The 19928-nt window shown below is 33.1% G+C and overlaps 1 protein-coding gene across 1 annotated transcript in view; it reads right to left on the bottom strand.

The window, feature by feature from the left end:
• Positions 1–433: 433 nt before the first annotated feature.
• The window catches only part of LOC106104782 (small conductance calcium-activated potassium channel protein), a 48746-nt gene continuing 29251 nt past the window's right edge, over positions 434–19928 (bottom strand). Inside the window, exons 2-14 of the mRNA XM_013284917.1 lie at positions 12936–13138; positions 10189–10318; positions 10024–10119; positions 8878–9051; positions 7498–7640; positions 6680–6784; positions 5411–5546; positions 3596–3706; positions 2874–3001; positions 2448–2517; positions 1653–1754; positions 1304–1446; positions 434–1066 (exon numbers count right to left, since the gene is read on the bottom strand). Of these exons, the coding sequence (XP_013140371.1) occupies positions 904–1066; positions 1304–1446; positions 1653–1754; positions 2448–2517; positions 2874–3001; positions 3596–3706; positions 5411–5546; positions 6680–6784; positions 7498–7640; positions 8878–9051; positions 10024–10119; positions 10189–10318; positions 12936–13138 (1704 nt within the window). The 3' untranslated portion in view covers positions 434–903. The remainder of the gene's footprint in view (positions 1067–1303; positions 1447–1652; positions 1755–2447; positions 2518–2873; positions 3002–3595; positions 3707–5410; positions 5547–6679; positions 6785–7497; positions 7641–8877; positions 9052–10023; positions 10120–10188; positions 10319–12935; positions 13139–19928) is intronic.

A 19928-nucleotide genomic window follows, 5' to 3' on the forward strand; every position in this document is an offset into this window, starting at 1 on the left:
ACATTTTCTTAATTTCTGTGTGACCTGTTTACTTGCACGTGGGATTTTTTACAATAAATAATGTGAGAACATTAACAATTATTGTGACAAAGATTACCCTTTGAATTGTAAATATTTATTTAGAATATGTGTTTTTTAATATTTTTAAAACATAACTTTATATAAAAGCAATCTGATTATATTAAACATGCTTTAAGAACATAAGCCAAAAACATAACATGATAATTAGATAACATTTTTGTGCATATTCATGTCAGTGTAAATTCATGATTTCAGATGTACAAAACATTTTTAGTACGCGATGCAGTAAAATAATTTTTAACAACGTGGTATAAATAGCGTAATTTATAAAGTGAACATTGATGTTCAAATAATCGCGCTATATACAAATGTATATTTCTGCTGTGTATTAAAATATAAAATGAGGACGATACTTAACATTAACATTAGAATTTAAAATAATATCATCTATCTTTTGACAAGGCGTTTCTTGATAAAGCATATCGTTAACTCACAGTATTAGGTCTTTTCGTTCTTCATCTACTATCTAAACAATACCACTAAGAAACAGTCTGACACTTCCGAAACTTTGGGGAACAGCGAAGGAAACTACGGCTGGCCTTGTCTCACGCTGGCTTCTTCCGTCGGTGAACCGGGAAACTCATTTCACTCTTCCAATAAGTTTATGATAGATAATAACAAATTTGTCGTTGCACAAAGGAATAGAACATTTAAACACTAAAAACAGTAACGGTCAATTAAGCTTGCTTTACTATCTGCATCGTTATAAGCTATTGTGAAACAATTTTCCCGATAAACTTACTAATAGTTATTACATAAGAAGGGGATAGGAGCCGAGTTTCGTCGAGTTCAGCAAAGGAGTTCGGAATTGGAGGGCGGTACTCAGCTGGGCAGCTGCGTGCGGGGTGGCGCGGGCGCAGGGCTTGTGGGCGCGAGTTGCGCCGTCGGCGTATGTGCGGCCGTGCTCTCCGGCGCAGAGTGTGCTCGCGCCGCCTGGTGGCCCACAGGACTAGGCGGCCACGGATGCGAAGCTGATGCCAGAGGTCTGTTAAGCAAAAAGCAAATTGTAATACTTGTCCAGGTAGTATTCTTTTGTAACCAAAACCAATGTCAAATGTTGAAGAGTTACAATCACTGGATCTATTTTTAGGTTTTCTGTATGTTATTCGAAATTGAAGTTGTCACTCAAGAGTTGACCTTGCATCTTTAAATAATTGAGCAGTCAAATTCTAAAAATAAACCTTGCTTTAATGAGCGTCTCCTGAGTGTATTCATCGTTTACCTGGCATACGGTGTGATCGTTGATGAGGGAGGCGTGGGCACAGCCGCGGTGTCCGGATGGAGATAGTTCCTGCGCTGTTCAGTTCTCTCCCAATGTTGTTGTAAACATCGAGCCATGATGTCTGGTATTGTATTCATTTGCTCCTGTAACGATTAACAATTTGTCAAAATCAGCTTTGACAAAATCATAGATGGCACGTTGTCTTCTAGCATTAGTGTCAGTAAGTACTCTTCCATACATTTCTATCAGATCTATCTAGAAATCACTACCTTTCACACAATTCATCCTTACTTTCTTCCGTTTTTTTCCTTAGTTGTGTATAAGTCTATTATTTGAAATATTTATTTACCTGCAAAGATGTGAGTTTTTCTTCTAAACTAGTTAATCTCTCCTCTATGTTGTCTTGCCGCGTGCTCATGTCGGACACGATCTCGTAGACCGTGTTCTGGGTCTGCAACAGGAAAGGGTCCTACGATCAATCGCTTTGCAGCTCAATACTCACTGTTGGTTCTAATCGTGGCTTTATTGTATTGTTTGTTCTCAAATTCTAGTTGTTATTCTGTGTGGTATTTTAAAATGTATGTCTGCTGAGAATATTCTATAAATAATTCTCTCGTGTGTTATTTTGTTTTGTATAAGCGTGTTATTAATTTAAATTGTATTTATCATTTAAATAATACTGTAATTGTTATCTGTTATAATGAAACTACATGCAAATAGCAAATGGAAATGAGTTTCTTAAAATAAAAGTATTATTAGACTAAATCGATGTTTCCTCTTATTTATTTCAAATAACACTTAAGAAGATAAGAACAATTAACGTGCAGAAATCATAATATTAGGAAACACGAATTTGTACAAATAATTTTAATAGAAACTAATTACTTACAAGCAATATTTAGTTAAAAAGCTAAACAATCTATAAAAATATTCTTGAACCTTCAGAGAATAACTGAGTTTTTCAAATCATTCATTCTGTTTGGTCTACAGGTCACAACAGATCGGATTTTTAACTAGTAATAAGTCTAAAAGAATCACTAATTACGTCTACTGGGCATCACAATACTTTAAGTGCCTCTAGAGGAATGAAAGTGTAAATGATAGTAGCATCAGCTATACTTAAAAGACAAGTATATTGATTTACCTTCGCCATGTCTGTTATTGTGTTTGCGTTATCCATTAGCTTCCTTTGATCCATCTTCACTTTTCTTAATCTGTAGTAACAAACATTAATGTTAAGTAAATAGGTTTTGCTCGTGACTTCGTCTACATGAAGTTTAAAAATATCGCTTATGTTACTCAGTGATAAGGTAGCTTTCTCAAAGTGCATACATACAAAATTCAAGCCTTTTTTCTTTAGAATACTAGAATAGATATACCTGAAGTATTTATATTCCAAATAGAATTTAATTTTTGATATCTTAAAGTAAAAGGCTTCTCATAGAGGCCATTGGATGCATAAGTGTTGTACTAAGAACGCGTAGAATAGCTGTCAGAGGGGACTTTAATGTATCTTAATGTGGAATTTCCAAGAGCAAGATGGTTACTAATTATTACACTCTGAACTTACGCGTAAATGGCTAGTAGAAATTTTCTCTGATGTGTTCTGACGCGCCCGGGGTGGACCCTCTTCACGAGCCGCGTGTGCTTGTATATGAGCCAAGTCTCCCTCAACACATTGGCCGCTGCGTTTTTCAGCTGAAATTTTACAAGCACGTTGATGGATGTATTGTGTTCATTTTATATAGAATTTTTTTCACGTTAAAAAAAACTTATTTGTTAGTGTGTATTTTTGTTTGATATTTTCTTATTATATTTTAGAGCTATGTGATTATATTTCCTATCTCTTTTTAAATACGGAGATAACTAGCGAGTCTTTGTTTAGTTTATTTATATTTTAAATGGTTTACACAGAACCGAAATGAAATAAGATATAAAAGTCTATTTTATTTGAATTTGTTTATTGTTTAATGTATGTATATGCCAAGCATCGAAATGTCTTTTTTTATTTTCACAAAATGTTATTTAACAAAATTTGGGCCGCTTAATGAAAGCAAATGGTTAGTTTTTATTTCCGTTCGCAGGCTTCCTTACCTTGTCTCGGCCTGCCGTTCAAGAGGCCCTTACCTTTTTTGTGAGTTGAGTTTCCATCATGAAGTTATGAACGTGTTTCTCCGCTCTAGTTAATTCTAACTTTCTCGAGGCAACGGTCACTAACAATGCTGTACATCCTGCCCCCTGTTAATTAGATCAATAACAATTGTGATGAACCGATGCTGATGGAATACTTACTCTTTTAGTAAGTTGTGTATCCATCATGAAGTTATGAACGTGCTTCTCAGCTCTAGTTAACTCTAACTTCCTTGAAACAACCGCGACTAATAACGCAGTGCATCCAGCTCCCTGTTAAGTGAATAACTTAATGTAAAATGTAAGCGATCGTGGAAAGCATTCGATTTTTTACATTCCTCAAATAAATGCATATTAAAGGCTATTCAACTAAAATTTAAATTTTTATTAAGAGCTATATGCTACTTAGCCGAATACGGTTATTATTTTCTTTATTTATGGCAACTCAATTAAATTCATACAAAAAATCAAAAAGAAAGAAATATAATGTTAATATTACTTACCGAAGATGTTTGTAAAATGGATTTTTTGTTAAAAATTTTGATTTTTTGTATCAATCGTCTATTATTCAAAATAGCAATTTAAATAATCTAGTTAAGTTTTGTCGCACACTCAATAGCTTTATTATCTAAAATTTAATTTAATAAGACAATTAAGTAGAAGCTATAATTTTGTTGCCAATTAGTATATAGACGAGATTTTATATGCTAAAATTTAGAAGTAAGATATAATCTCAAAGACTAAAAAATCGTAGTTTATAATTATTTAAAACAGAGATACTGTCATTGTCATCCATCAAGTGCTTTTCAACTAAATTGTGCATCTCATTTTATACAACTTATTTATTGAATATTTTAGCTTAATTTAATATTACACAACCACTAATAAAGGTGCAATGAAGACTTTTAACGTTTCTCATGTCTAAAAACTGGAGGAAAAGTGAGCCATTTTAGAAAAAACAATGTATAGTGCAGTCGGTGAAATATTAAGAATGTGAATAGAAAATCTACAAATAGAAAGAAGATTCGAAGCATTCCATACTACAAAATATAAATCATCTAATAGCTGGCTTTAACAGGGAAATGGACGATTTATTTCGATATAAACTCACTTCGGAATTTTAATTTTAATTTAAAAACATTTTATTAATAACAGTAAAGTGAATATTTTTCACATATTTGCTTGTGTATTTAAAGTAAAAATATAATATATACCTCCAAATATTGTGAAAGCAAAGGCTTTGTATACATACATCGATTTGCATACAAATATTTGGTGAAAACATTCATACACTTAAACATCCAACACTTAGTAAAATCACCGTCTCTCATAATTTGTGTGTTCAATCCAGTGTCTTGTGTCCACGAATGTCACTTCCAGTTAATTGTGTTGACTGACACAATATCAATGTCTAAAAGTCTTGATTTTCTTCGTTATTAATTGATAAAAAAATGTCAGTCAACACGTATAACATTTTTAACACAAACTTACCATAATACCGGTGCTTACAGCGATACCCCTGCCACAATATGTATTTGGCACAATGTCTCCGAAACCAACGGAGAGAAATGTTATGGCTATAAGCCACATCGCATTGAGTAGGTTAGCGTGTTCTTCATCGTGAAACCTGAATCGTTAATAAATTGTATCTCTTGGATTTAAACCCGTATATGTAGACAAATGAATGAATTTTACAGCCTCAAATGCCCGCTCAGTAACTGTTTGTCAAAAAGGATAGATAACGAAAGAATAAAAAAAATAGTTCGTAAAGAGTTTGACTTTGATTCTGAGAGTATAATCATTGATGAATGAAATGCATAAAATGGCTCACCTTTACCGACCTATACAAACAGAAATGATAGAAAGAATCACAACAATAACGATCATATTTGACACGACTAATATAATAGATAACTTAATAACGTATACCACAGAGAAGAAATGAACGTCCACAATAGCCTTCTAGTTAATACATACCACCATGCCGCAGGTGAGAGTAATGCCGCGGCCGCAGTAAGTGTTGGGGACAATGTCACCGTAGCCGACACAGAGGAAGGTAATAGCAGTCAGCCACATTGAATTTAGCAAATTTGCATGGTCTTCATCGTGGAACCTGAGAGCCAAAATGCCCAACAAGAACCACAAAATAACCGACATTGATAGCATGTTCAAGTGAAAATTTTCAAATATCATAACAATAATTTTGTAATATCAAAGGGACAATTTTTATATTTGACAATAGATTAAAACAAACATTTAGTTGATAAAGCAATTTCTATGCAGAACAGATCAGCTTGAATCAACGGATGTCAAATTTATTACAACACATACTAGATTTTGAAAACAACGTAAATAACGTGCAATCTAAACACTTAATATAATCAAATATACTTGGCCATGCGCGAACTTTCTTACTGTTTAAACACAGGCTAATAACACAGATAATCAACATTAAAGTGACAGACACGCAGCAAGAATAAAGAGATACGTAAAGTACAACAGAAAGCCCAGTATACGGGGTACAGATGGAAGTATGAAGATGTGTGTGACGAGGTGCGGTGAGTGACAAGTAAGGGTCGTAATCTGGCACCGTTTAACCTTGAGCCATTTTGTGCGTAACTACTGTTTGTAAAAGCAAATTTCGTTGATTTGAAGATACTTATGTTTCTATTTCTTATCCGTCATTTAATTTAATAATGTTTCTTTAATGTTATCAATGCATCGTATTATTTTTGTTAATCTTTTTATGAAACACATTTTACAATTATTCTTCTATTAAAAGTAACACTTTAAAAATGTTGAAAGAGATGTGATAGTCAAAGTCAAACTCTTAAATTTATTGTTATAAATGATCGTGAACAATAAATACTTTCAATTTTGTTTTGTACCAGTAACATCTACTACACGAAAATAAACAAAAAAAAAATCAAGACAACACAGTACTGAAGCGGTTGCATCTGTGGAGGCAGTTAGAAACATACGAATACATTTTATATTAACCACATAATTAAATAACCAAAGCTTAGCTAAGAATATTTTACAACGTACTCGAAAGTAGCTTTGAAAAATAATAGCAAAAATAATAAAACAACAAAATTACATTTTTATTCAAGTACTAATGTACATTGGTAGAATTCATTGTGTACTTGGTGTTCATAGCACCGTGAAGATCTTTGTCGTATTCAAGTAGATCTTTTAGTATGTGTTATGCTTAGTTACTTAGTGATATTAAGCATTGATACCAACCTTTCGCACTGTCGTAACGTCCAACTTGCTATTATCCATAAAGATACCATGAACACTAATAGTACTGTACCAGGGCAAATTGTCATAAGCGTTTTCAGCACAAACCTGAAAGGAAATATTACATAGGGTCACTCGTCAGCTGAATACGTCCCCACTCAAGTGTTTGAAGCGTACCCTAATGAATGTTATATGACTAGGCCATAGACAACAATCGCCCAGTGTGTTGGTACATTTTGCATCTTTGAATTTCTGTTTTTTTTTTTTATTTCGATGGCTCAGGGGTTAAGCACTCAAATTGCAATAGTTCTTGGGTTCGAATCCAGCTACGTGCATTTGTAAATGTACAAATGACGTTCTTACCATTATGGAAAACATCTTGATGCAACCTGCACAAATTGCCGAATGACCACTTAATCTATTTTTAAACTGAGTGTGTTTTAATATGACAATAATTGTAATAATTTTACTTCTTACTGAAATTATAAATGCAAAAGTTTATATAGATGGATAGATGGATGGGAGTTTGTTAGAGTTTGTAGCCTTAACTATTGGACGGATCTCGATGAAATTCGGCATAGATGTAGAGAATAGTCTGGAAGAACACATACTCTGCTTGCTTTTGTTTTTTTATTTCCACGCGGACAGAGTCTAGGGCGAAAGCTAGTACTCTTATAAATAAGGTAATTTGGAAAGACTTATATTTGTTATTACGTAACTCTAAAATTTAAAACAGATAGATTACAGTCTGAAGTATTGCATTGGCTACATACTCAGTTCTTTTAAATAATTTATTAATACAACAAGTAAGAAGAACTTACCTAGTATTAAAATTAATCCTATTTAAGGCTCCTATACTTCTCGAAGATGCGTCAGTGAACAATTTACTATGAAGCAGCATCACCCTACATATTAGGTAGAGTCGAAAGAACATCGGCAATGAAAGTGTAACGTCGTAAGGAACCTGGAAATATAGAAAAAAAATCATTTAAAAAACATAACAAAAAACAAAACACTTTCGTCTATATTTGTTCAACTATTTTCGTATAAATGTATTCGTATTTTGAACTTGGAATTCCTATTTTCTAATAGATTATTTCTTTTCTTGTAATAACAATGTACGTGATTTTTTTCTTTTGCTTGATATTAAAAAAAATATTTCTTAAAAACCAGGATAAATACTATTCAGATTAAACATTTTGAAATAAACAATATCGCATTTAGATAAATAGAACGTCACAACGTGCTATTAAAACGACAAAGGGTTAACAAGAGTTGACAATTTTTAGCATACGTGCAGGTCAAATCATTGTTGAAACCTAGATCTAAATCTAGATTTTTAAATCTGTTGAAAAAATTAAAGATTACAGTACAAATTGAATGTAATTGTTAATTCGAAAAATATATCTATTAACGTACGATAAAACAATTAGACACTTAATTTTTTCATCAGAAAAGAGTTAAATTGACTATTTAACCTACTAGAAGATATGGTATATTTATGTTACAGTTAAAGAAATTAAAAAAAAAAAACATTTTAATAGTAAATACCATCTTCTAGTGTACATTTTTTCAAACAACACATATCTCATTTTTTTTTAATATTGTAAGGTCTTAACCAATGTAGGTAATGTGAATAAACACGAACAAACAAACATAATTCAAGGAAACCATGCGTGATACATTGAACGACATCACACAAGTTTTTTTTTAAATACAGACCTGAATTTGCTTATACATTGTTTCCTATAAAAAATAAAAATGATTTAAAAATAAATAATAATAATTACGACAGTGAATGGTTACAATCCTCTTAATTGTTTATTATAATTTTTGCCATAATACAAACGCTCATATCTGGGGACCTATCACGAAACACTGTGAGAAAGTATTCGTAACGTCATCGATAAAAAAATTTATTAGATTTGTAATTGTTATTGAGGTATGTACTTTATGTCCGCTAGGGAGTATTACACAAATCTAATGCATTTCGATAACGTTACGAATTTCAAAACGATTTTTTTTCGCTGCGTACACGGTACTATTAATGTTTCGTCTAGCATAGCAAAAATCCATAATTTTAATAGATTCGAACTGGAATAATCGGAACATCACTATTCTTAGTTTAAAATCTAAATAAAATTTATTTAATGTTTTATCAATCCATTTTAAAAACACAGTGTGTAAAAAAATCAACTTACAACTTCAACGCCTATAACACCTCCTTTGTTGGCCAGTTTAGTGGTCCACGTGAATGTGTACTGGCCTGGAATGGGATGGACTGCACAGATCGCGAGTTCCAACGCAATCTGTGCTATCCTCTGCCACGTCATTGCTATCCGCCAATCATCAGCGCAGTTGTCGATCATGAATAGCTGGAACATAAACACAATCATAAGAACAAGTTGTGTTTCCACTGTTTGTGATACTTTATCACCAAGTTCGAGATACCACCAAGTTGCAGAGGTTACATAAATCACTATCTTTCGCCCACCACTCCGTCCGCGCAGCATTATAAAAAAACAAAAGTGAGTAGCCTATGTGCTCTTCCAGACTATCGTCTAGATCCATACCAAATTTCATCGAAATCCGTTCAGCCGTTTAGGCTTCAAAGTCTAACAAACATCCATCTATCCATCCATCCATCTTTCCATGTATGATTAGTATGATATTAAAACGTTCAGTTATTTATTTTTTAAAAGAGAATAAAACTAAGCGAACTCATAGAAACATGAATTCAAGTACTTCATAAATGTTACTAAACGAAGGGTATAAAAATCTAAATGACGACACAGTAGCGTTGCTTTATCAAATATTCAACGCAACGGTTATCCCAGTCCGACTGCAAGCGTTATGAAAAAGCTGATGAATTTTAGATAGGATCGTTCTGTTGATTTTTGAAAATTCCATTTTTTTCATCAACAATCTCCACTTGTGAAATAAAACAGTTAAACTGATGTTTAATTTTTAACAAGCTTAATAAGTGTCTACTCAAAAAAGATATCTTATTTTATAATTAACCATTAGAATCACCACATTATCACCAGCTCACTATACGTCCCCATTAACTGGTTTGGATCTTACCCTAAGTTAGGGTAACTAGGCCATAGTCAACCACATTGGAATATTGCGGGTTGGTTGGTGGGTACACATATCTTTGAATTTTTTCGCTGATATGTGAAAATTGCATCACGATGTTTTCCTTCGCCGGAAGAACGTCGGTTAAATTATGTATGACCCTTAGTGGAAACGTATGAGTTCTGTTCCCCGCCTAATCCACTTTCCCTGTCCATCTTTTTCTTCAAAATAACCCTTAGAAAATATATGTATGAATATTCACCACTCACCTGTACTTCTAACGCGTGGTAAGCAACAATTAGGCCGAGTAAGATCACAGTTGACATGGAAATTAATGTTTTTAACGCTTGTGAGTAAATTGACGCCTGAAAAGAAGGTTATCATTAGTTTCAAATCAATTTTATACGATAATATTTAAGGACCGTCTGACATACCTTGGTATAAACACCGGCACTGGAAAGTTCGTTTTCTATTACCATAATTATAATACCGAACATTCCCATTACAAGGGCGTAGTCGCTTATTCGTTTTCGTTTTTCAAATAATGCCTTTCGTCTACCTAACCTGAAATCAATAAGAAAATATATCAAACTAGCTGTTCCCGTGCGACATTATACGCATGAAATTATGAAAATTTTTTCATTGATTACATTTGTCAAATTCAATTGCAAATGTCAAAATGACAGACATAACATGATGACAAAGCATGTCAATTTTGCATCCTTGATGTTGGCAGCAACTTATGGTCTCTTTCCCACATTAGGGTTTTTATCTAAAATATTTACCCCTAAGTTTAATTACGTTTAAATATATTGCCTAAAGCGTGACGTAAGTGTAGGGCTTTTTATTAAAAAAGAGTTATTCAAAAATATGGTGTAATTGCTGAGATCTTAGGCAACAAAGAAGTGTGTGTTTACGCTTTATTATAATAGTATTGATTGAGTGCAGTAATTTATTTAGATTTAATTATTTAGAAAGATTCTTATTCTTATAAAGAAAAATAATAATAAACTAAAAATATTCAATTAACTTCATCTCAAACTAATGAAATTGTTGTTAAAGAAAAAAAAATATAAAACTCAATATATCGAGTTTCCGTTGAAATTGATATTTAAATCGTGAAGGATAAAACTATGGTATTTTTATAAATAGAGCAAATGTAATGCAATAGTCAATTCTAGTTTAAAATTCAACTTGACATATTCAGGCATTTTCAACACAGAAAGCAATAAGTGACAAATGGTAGTACATTTAACTTTCAAGATCGATGCGGTCCGATAAAAGCTATATCCGTTTGGTCAAGGTTGAAAATGTACCAACGTTTAGCAAATACAATTCACTCGACGTTCTCAATAAATGTTTGACTTAGTCTCGATAACGAATTTATCATTTGATTTCATCTTTTATTTAATTTCGTCGTTGTTTTTGACCATTGATTTATTTGCGCGGATAGTTTTATCTAAGAAGGAAATATCTGAATTATCGAAATACATTTACAAACTAAAATTTAAAGTTCAAATTTTGAACGTAAAAATATCTAAATATATTTTCGGAGTGCAATCCAGCTTAAGTCCCGTATAAAGTCGGGCATTACATTTCGTAAAGCTGGTTAAAAGCGGATTTATCTGGTCAAAAGGGTAAAATAACAACGAAGTTAATGCTTTGTGGCAAATATATCTGAGTATAAAATTTCCGTTACTGTATATTTGTTTTGAAAGATTGAAAATAATATTCTTGAAACAAAATTCAATAACAATAGCCCTTAACACTGTTACATCGTAAATGATGGATGAGCTCTCGTACTGGTTGTTGAATGCAAAATACAACCTCTTTGGCTGACAAGCAGTATATATACAGCCAAAGAGGTTGCATACTGGCCACCAAGGCAATAATCGTTTATAAAAGAAGAAGTCAAGATGTAATCAAGAGAGTTTTAAGTTTTGTATATATTTTGTGTAAATAAGTTTTAAAATAAAGATATGTTAGGTTAATAATAAGTGTTTTGTATTTTTGGCTGCCGCGCTGTCGGTAACAAGTTAAACACTGGTCATTACAAAATCTCAACCTCTTTGGCTACAACTGTGAATATAGCCAAAGAGGTTGAATACTGGCCAGCGAGATATTGCATGGTTTAAGTATCAAAGAAAAGATGATAAAAAAGAGAAGGAAAAAACCCTTACGTACTAGATGTGTTCACGATATAACTAGTTTTGTTAATTAGTTGTTAATATGTAGATAAATTTTTAAAAATATTTTAGTTAGAAGACAAGTTTTTGTTTTGTATTTTTGGCTGCCGCGCTGTCGGTAACAAGTTAAACACGTACCATATCGTTAAATACGTATATCGGTTGGATTAAAAATAAACAATGAAGGATATTGAAAAAAAAAACCGTCTCCGCTTGTTACAATTATATTAAATACAAGTCCTTCATACGTCATGTATGTATATATACCTCAAACGGTTTAGGCAGCGTAAACCGAGAAAGAAACCGTGGTCCAGAAATACGATGTTTATTTATAATTCTTAAACATCACTAATAATCAAATCTAGCCTGAGTTACTCACAGATAAATAATCTTTTTAACGGTAAGAGAATTTTTAAAATCGGACCAATAGTTTTTACGTGAATCAAATTCATAGATCTTTCCTCATTATAATGTAAGTATAGATACATAGTCTCGGATGCTCAATAATAAGATAGTATCCTAATGTTGAAAAGATTTTATGAATCGTTTCACTAGTTTTTGGGTTAATTGTATACAAATCTTTTCTCTTCGTAATATTTATATAGATTATTCTGTATTCTATACAGCTGTACTTTCTTTAGCGTGTGGAAAACACCAACTTATAACAGAACAGTCGTGAGAAAAGGTTAACGATCCCATTCTGCTTGGCAGCGACACAAGTGCAATACTTGTAAATAATACTCCTAACATTTATAAAGTAGATTTACTTTCAGTACCATTTAAATATATTCACTTTGGAAACAAGAAGTTCTGCGCAAATTAATCCACTAGATTGTTGTAATTCATGATCTAAGTGTTCTAACAAAGACCGTATTCTACAAATTTATTGCAAATATATTCATAGATTTCAATTTAGGTAAATTGCCGGAACCCAAGTCGGGTCGCATCAATGGATATATTCAATTAAAATTAAATTAAGAGATAACGCTACTGACCTATATCCTATGTTTGGCTTGTGTTTAGCTGTCCCCCCGCCTTTGTAGGTGCCGCCGCCGAGGGCGCGCTCCTCGCCGAAGCGCGGGTACTCGCTGTGCACCCCGACCAGCGCGACCCCCGCCTCCTCAGCCCCCGCGTCTCTCCCCCCGGAGTACGCCTTCATCGCGCCAGGGATCGACACCGTCGACACCGGCTTTCGCAGCTGGAATTCATAACATTACATCTCAATTTGTGACAACCCTAACCGTATAATAAAACGTTCGCCGCAAAACGTAGTAAAAAAGCTTCCAGAACTAAAGTATGCTTAATTAACTCGTAATGTAGTTAAGCGGTGAGGCAGCCGATCTATAATTTAACTAGGATACTCTAACCTAGTTCAAGAGCGTTTGAACGTGATTCATGATAATGATGTAAATTTCTTTAAAATATTTATTTTGGCCGACTTAATGAAGATAACATTTTTGAAGGTATACATTTATATCAACCTTATTATGATATAGTTGGTTACTATACCAACTACATCATAAACACCTAATCAAGTTTAAAATGATCAAGGATAATACATTGTCTTGGTGTTACGTAAGTCATTTTTTTATTTTTTTTAAAATCCAGTCTGGCTTGGGTATACAATATTGTTATATGTTAATTTTATCGCTATGTGTTCCCTTTTTAACCGACTTCCCAAAAGAAGAAGGTACTCAATTCGTCTGTAAGTTGACACCGACATCAAAGTAACTAATAATTATTGTACAAATAGACATAAACAGCTATAATAAGGGAGGTTTACTATTTTCAAGGAATTATTTCGTTACTTTTTTATTTTTTGAGAATATTTTGTTTTTAGTGTATTTAGTTTGGAAGTCGTTTTTTTTATTATTGTTACGTTACAATATCATATAGCTACGGAAAGCTACGGTTCGCTACGTGAACCGAATATAAGCTACGAAGTGCTACGAGCAAATCTTGTTAAGGACGATGATATGAACCTTACACTTAAACCATTAAAAATAATTCTAAAGGAAAAAAAGTCATCTATTACCTAAATATACTTTTTGTCGATTCATGCACTTCGTTGATGTCAAATTGAGCAAGAACATTTTAAAAACATTTTAGCGCTCCAATCAGATTGCACTTCATTCTAAGCTTAGCTAATGTCAACGTCCCATACCCTACAAAGCTTTTTTTTGGCACTGCGCTATATTGTAGTCGTTCGGAGAATTTTTAGATGGGTTAGAAAAAATAACATCCAAATGTTTCAATAAATATTCTAGACGTAGCCGTACAAATTACTTTCTAAAGTAATCTCTTATGTTTATATCTTGCTATTAGTTTTACGTCAAAGGATCATAGACGATGCTATCATTTGTAGCTATTATGTGGAAGTAATCATCCCTTGTACTTAATGTCCCTTAAACTGGCGTGTAAGAAATTGGAACACGACTTAATTACATGTACAAATTAGTCCATCTTGTACTGTCAAAAATCAAATGAGCTTGTTTTATTTCTTTTATTAAAAAGACAAAAACCAGACAAAATAACTTTTTTTTAATTATGTTATCCACTCCTAATATTTTATAATGGGAAACGCAGAAATATTAGAGTTAATTCTATTAATATATTTCTAAGCAAAAGTATCTCAAATCCACTTAACTTCAAGTTAATCAGAACTTTTAAGCTGCAACGGTAATTAGAAGTACGGTGAACGTAAACTTTAAAGTGGTAGTAGTGTAATTTAAGTTTTTCTTAATGATTGCAACTTATTTAAGTAGATACAAAGTCAAACTTTTACTTTCAGCTACAAATTTTCGACATTTTCTAGTTAAAGCTGACTAGATCATGCTAGTGTTGCATAAGATGGTTTTGTTGAATATTGCAGCATGTAAATTTAATAAATAAATGATCCTTTTAAGCGAACGTTACACCTTTGTTCTTAATCTTAGCATAATAAGTTTTACGCAACGAAACTTCAAGCACATTAGTGGCTTCATTCAAAGATATTTTATTAAAACAAGAATAACATGAATAGCATGCAATAATATATTATCTATACTATTATAATAAAGCGTAAACACACACTACTTTGTTGCCTAAGATGTCAACAATTACAGCATATTTTTGAATAATTATTTTTTTAATAAAAAGCCCTACACTTACGTCACGCTTTAGGCTATATATTTTCACGCAATTGAACTTAGAGAGTAAATGTTTTGGATAAAAACCCTGATGTGGGAAAGATACCATAAGTTGCTGCCAACATCAAGGAAGCAAGATTGCCAAGGATTGTAATGTCATGTCATTTTGACATTTGCTATTGAAAATTTCACAAGTGTAAACAATAAAATATTTTTTCCATAATTTCATGCGGATGAAGTCGCGCGGAAACAGCTAGTTCTCAATAAGTGTTTAAACCTTGCTTTTTTTATAAAACCAAAAAAAAAAAAACGATTGACTTACTCTAGTAGTTGAATATACTAAAACATGAAAAAAAAAAAATACGCGAGAGAGATCCGTACTCGGTACTGTACATTTTTTAGAATTTGTTTTCTCTCTTCCACTGTAGGTATTTGTGCCCATGACACTGTGACACTTTAGGGAAGAAGAATTATGACTAAGAATACCTCATTCCTCAAAATCCGGTAAGACGTTTGGGCTGTAGGCTGTTACATACATAAAAACCCTCATGCATAAAAACATTACATACGTGCGAATAATTATTAGATAATAAAAACGTTATGTAACAATAAGAGTATGAATATAATTCTACTCTTTACATAGCTTTGCTATTTTCTGCTAATATTCTCGTTTCAATAGTTATTAGTGTTATTTACTAGATAATTTTATCTTAGGCGTGAACCCCCATATACGATTTACAACATGATATGCACGTGACTTAAATTCTAAATGGGATAATAAAAGATAACGGGTTCCCTTTAGCAAGGCCGTGGTACACATCGCTCGTATATACAGACATTTACTAATAAATTTACCTACGACCGCAGTGATCTTACTAATATTATAACAATAGTTTAGGTGGATATTTGTTAGGGTTTTTAGCCTAAACTTCAGAAGCCTGTAAGAACGCATAGATTATACTTTTGGTTCTTTTAATTTCACAATAACGGAATCGCGGACGAAAGCTAGTATTTCTATATTTAAGAATCGACTGAATTACGAGTAATTTTTGTGGATTCCGTATTTCCTCCAGAATTATTCAATTTGGCAATGCAATAAGGAAGTAGCGAAATGTACATAGGATATCAAAGTATCATTAGTAACTTATCGGAAGAATATATACCAAGTTCCGCTTTTATTACTAGCTTTTGCACCCGACATCGTCCGTGCGGAATTTATAAAATATCTATTCATCCACAGTTTTATTTAGTTACTTAATTTCTATTGGTGGATGATTTTTTTCAATCCATTAAAAAAGTTTTAAGTTTTTTTGTTACATAAAAAAATACAAATCTCACTTTTTTGATATTAGTACTGATAAAGATGAACGCATTCTTGGTTCATACATTTTAAGTATGCAGTTACCGATATAGAATCATGCTACATTTATTAAGCCTGTAACAGCCCGTTACAGTTGTAACTGACAGTTTTAACTGAACAGTTTCATTGTGTAGACAAAATTTTAACTGTTAGTTGGAATATTCAGTTAAAGTTTTATCACAGACATTTTTTTTTTACACGGACAGTAACTGATAAAACCATCAGAACTTAGTGTATATAGCAGATTTACTCTGGGTTTCTGAAATTCCTCCTAATTTTGTTATTAGCTAGCGATTCATTATTGTTCGGTTGACCTAAGTTAAGCGAGTAAAACTCAAGTTACGTAGTTCGGAAACGCATTTTACGAATTCATCTAAAACCACTAAGAAATGGTTAAACGAAGCTGTGAAATCGGCCATTAAAGGTTGCCCTTGAAAATGAGGGATGTAAATACTAGTTCAAAAATACCGCTGAATGGTTGAGGTAACGATGCATACATTATACAAATATCTTGGCAAGTATAAAATACTATTGTGTTATTTCTTAGAGAGGAAACTCGAATACGTATTGTTTGTCTTCACGAGCGAAATGGAATGGAAATGTTTTCTCGTAAGCGAGTGGAATTTCTTTTGAAATGTAAATTGGTCTACGTCTGCAAGTGAGACGTATCCATTTGGTTACGAGCAGTTTAGCTATCAATAAAGAGAGGTTCACAATGAGAGCACCGGTCTTGATTTTTTTTAACACGTGCGAACTTTCTGGCGAGTCGCGTCACTGCATAGTTCAGAGTAATGCATTATTCAGACACCACATGTCTTTCTGTTCTTAAACAAAGCAGTTACGTAATGTCGGCTGTACCTTAAAGTTACAGCATCTACTCGTATTCTTAAATAACCGTCATGAACATAATATAACATCTTCACAGAGAGTGACAAATTAGATATACAAAAATAAAAATTATTTAGTTAACCTTTTTAAAAAATATTTTATATCATAGTGTAAGTCTGAACCAAAACGTTATGTGATGAAATTGATATATTGCATGGATAGTTGTCGAAAGCAAGTAAAAGAAATTCATTGTCTAACGTTTGTGGTATAAATTTCCAGATACATAGATATCGGTAAGTACCTGTCCAACAACTGGCTGATAGAGGCACAGACGACTTAAAAATAATGTCACTGTAAAATAAGGTAACAAAATTCGTTATTTCCGACATAAATTTTACACATTAGATTGTTATTGGACAATTTATAATTTGGTGGGACAGGCCCTTAATTTTATAATTCACTAGCTGTCGCCCGCGACTCCGTCCGCGTGATAATAAAAACAAAAGAAGCCTATGTGTTCTTCCAGACTATCCTCTACATATATGCCAAATTTCATCCAAATCCGTTCAGGCGTTTAGGCTACAAACTTTAACAAACATCCATCCATCTATAACATTAGTATGAAGTATTTTTACTACTTAGTATACTTTAAATCCAAATTACCTCTTATTATTCGGTATAGATAGCACGGGTTCGCCACATTTGGTGGCGAACATAATTTAAATTTCGCGCCCCGGGTTTAGTGCTGGTAAGCGCGCCTATTTTATTTTTCCCGGACGGGCGGGTAGATGAAGAAACCCTCTCCACTACGGACGGGCGCGGGGCCTGCGGAGAGGGTGAAAGAAAGGTCGGAAACGAGCAGCCAAGCGAGTCGGTCGTGAACACGTGTGCGGATTAAAGTTGAAAGTTGTTGCTTTTTTATAACGTGAGGACACAATAGGCGTGTCGATTTCGGTAGCGAACGGGATCGGTAAATTCGGTTTCGCGTTCTAAATCCTTACTGGTACAGGCAGCATCGCTGGGCCTATGGACTTGACTGAACCAGACTTTGACTCGATTGACAGTGACAGGGCACCTGCATGAGGTGAGGCAATTCATCGAGCTGGTGAGTACCATTTCCCCTACATTTACAATGTTATGCCCTCCGGTGCAATCGTTGTTCAAGGGTAGGTTGTGCCGCGGGACCTGAAGCCGTTTGTACGGCACACAAATGATCATGTTTTTTCTTTTTTATAAAATCATAACATTTTTTAACGAATTGCTATAAGCTATCGTACTGTACTTTACTGTACTCGCATATAAACGGCAACGCGGTTCGTGTGGCTTTTGCAATTAACTGCTTGCAAACTGGCGTTCACTTTACACGTACTTGTAAAATTGGTAGCGAATTTATCACAATAAAATTTTATAGAGTCTTTCATAACATAACTTTTTGTACTATAGTACAAAAGTTAAATGGATTCAATTAATTAAAAATAGTACTTTGTGACCGATTGTATTCTGCCAATTTTAAATACGAATGGTACTTGATTTTTTTTAAATAAAAAGTTTAATTTTTGATCTGTTTTTATACTAAAGGATGTTTTTACAATAAATCTCTTATTAAAAAACTCACACATTTAAACAATCGTCGTGTTTTGCATTAGTTTCTAACAAAGGCCTGCGTTGCAATGGAAAATAAGCATGAATTAGCTGAATATAGCTTTGTCCTGAATACATTCATAAAATCCGGTACATTCTACCTTACTCTTTAAATAATTAAATAGGTTACTGTATATTAAGGTATAATCCAACAAACCTGCTGGTTACAATCTGCACAATCTTCTACGACAGACTTTTTATCACCAGCTCACTATAAGTCCCCACCGAGGGGTCCGTACCTTAAGTAAGGGGTGACTCGGCCATAGTTAACCATGCTGACCCAGTGCGGGTTGGTTGACTTCACACATCTTTGAATTTCTTCGCCGATATGTGCAGGTTGCGATGTTTTCCTTCACCGTAAGAACGTCGGGTAAATTATGTACTTATGAAAAATTCGAAAAATCGAAAATCACATTGGTACATGGCGGGATTCGAACCTAAGACCTGTAGACAAGGCAAGTGCTTAAACCACTAAACTACCGACCCGACAATCTTTTAAAACGTGTTAGTTTTATGATTTTTCCCCTGATTGTTTTTTCATTTTCCTATTTAATGGCTTCAAAAAAATTGAAACTCTATTTTCAAAAAATGTAATAACATGGAACAGGTAATTCTAATTCTTGTTTTATTTAGACTAAATACATTGTCCAGCGTACCATTGTTCCAAACTAAACATTTGAATAGAATTAAACGAATTTTAGTCAAAATTTATTTCAAATTGTACACCTAATTGGACTGTGCTGCCGTTTTGTGGCTCTTTGTTGCGAAATTCTAACCACAGACAAATAAAATGTAATGTTTTCATTCGAAATAATTGTAAAATACTATTTTATTCCTAATATATAGACAATTATAGATTTCACAAAAATTGTTGCCACATATTGGAAAACATTAATAAGTAATTTTGTTCAAAATGTTAACATTTTAGTCGTATATTCAGCCGTTTATGAGAGTTAGTAACAAACATCCATCCAAACATTTTATACAAACGTTAGTTACTATATAATACAATATAGTAAACAACGCTTGTC

Source organism: Papilio polytes, unplaced genomic scaffold, assembly GCF_000836215.1.
Source record: "Papilio polytes unplaced genomic scaffold, Ppol_1.0 DF823399.1, whole genome shotgun sequence".
In the NCBI taxonomy this organism is placed as follows: Eukaryota; Metazoa; Arthropoda; class Insecta; order Lepidoptera; family Papilionidae; genus Papilio; species Papilio polytes.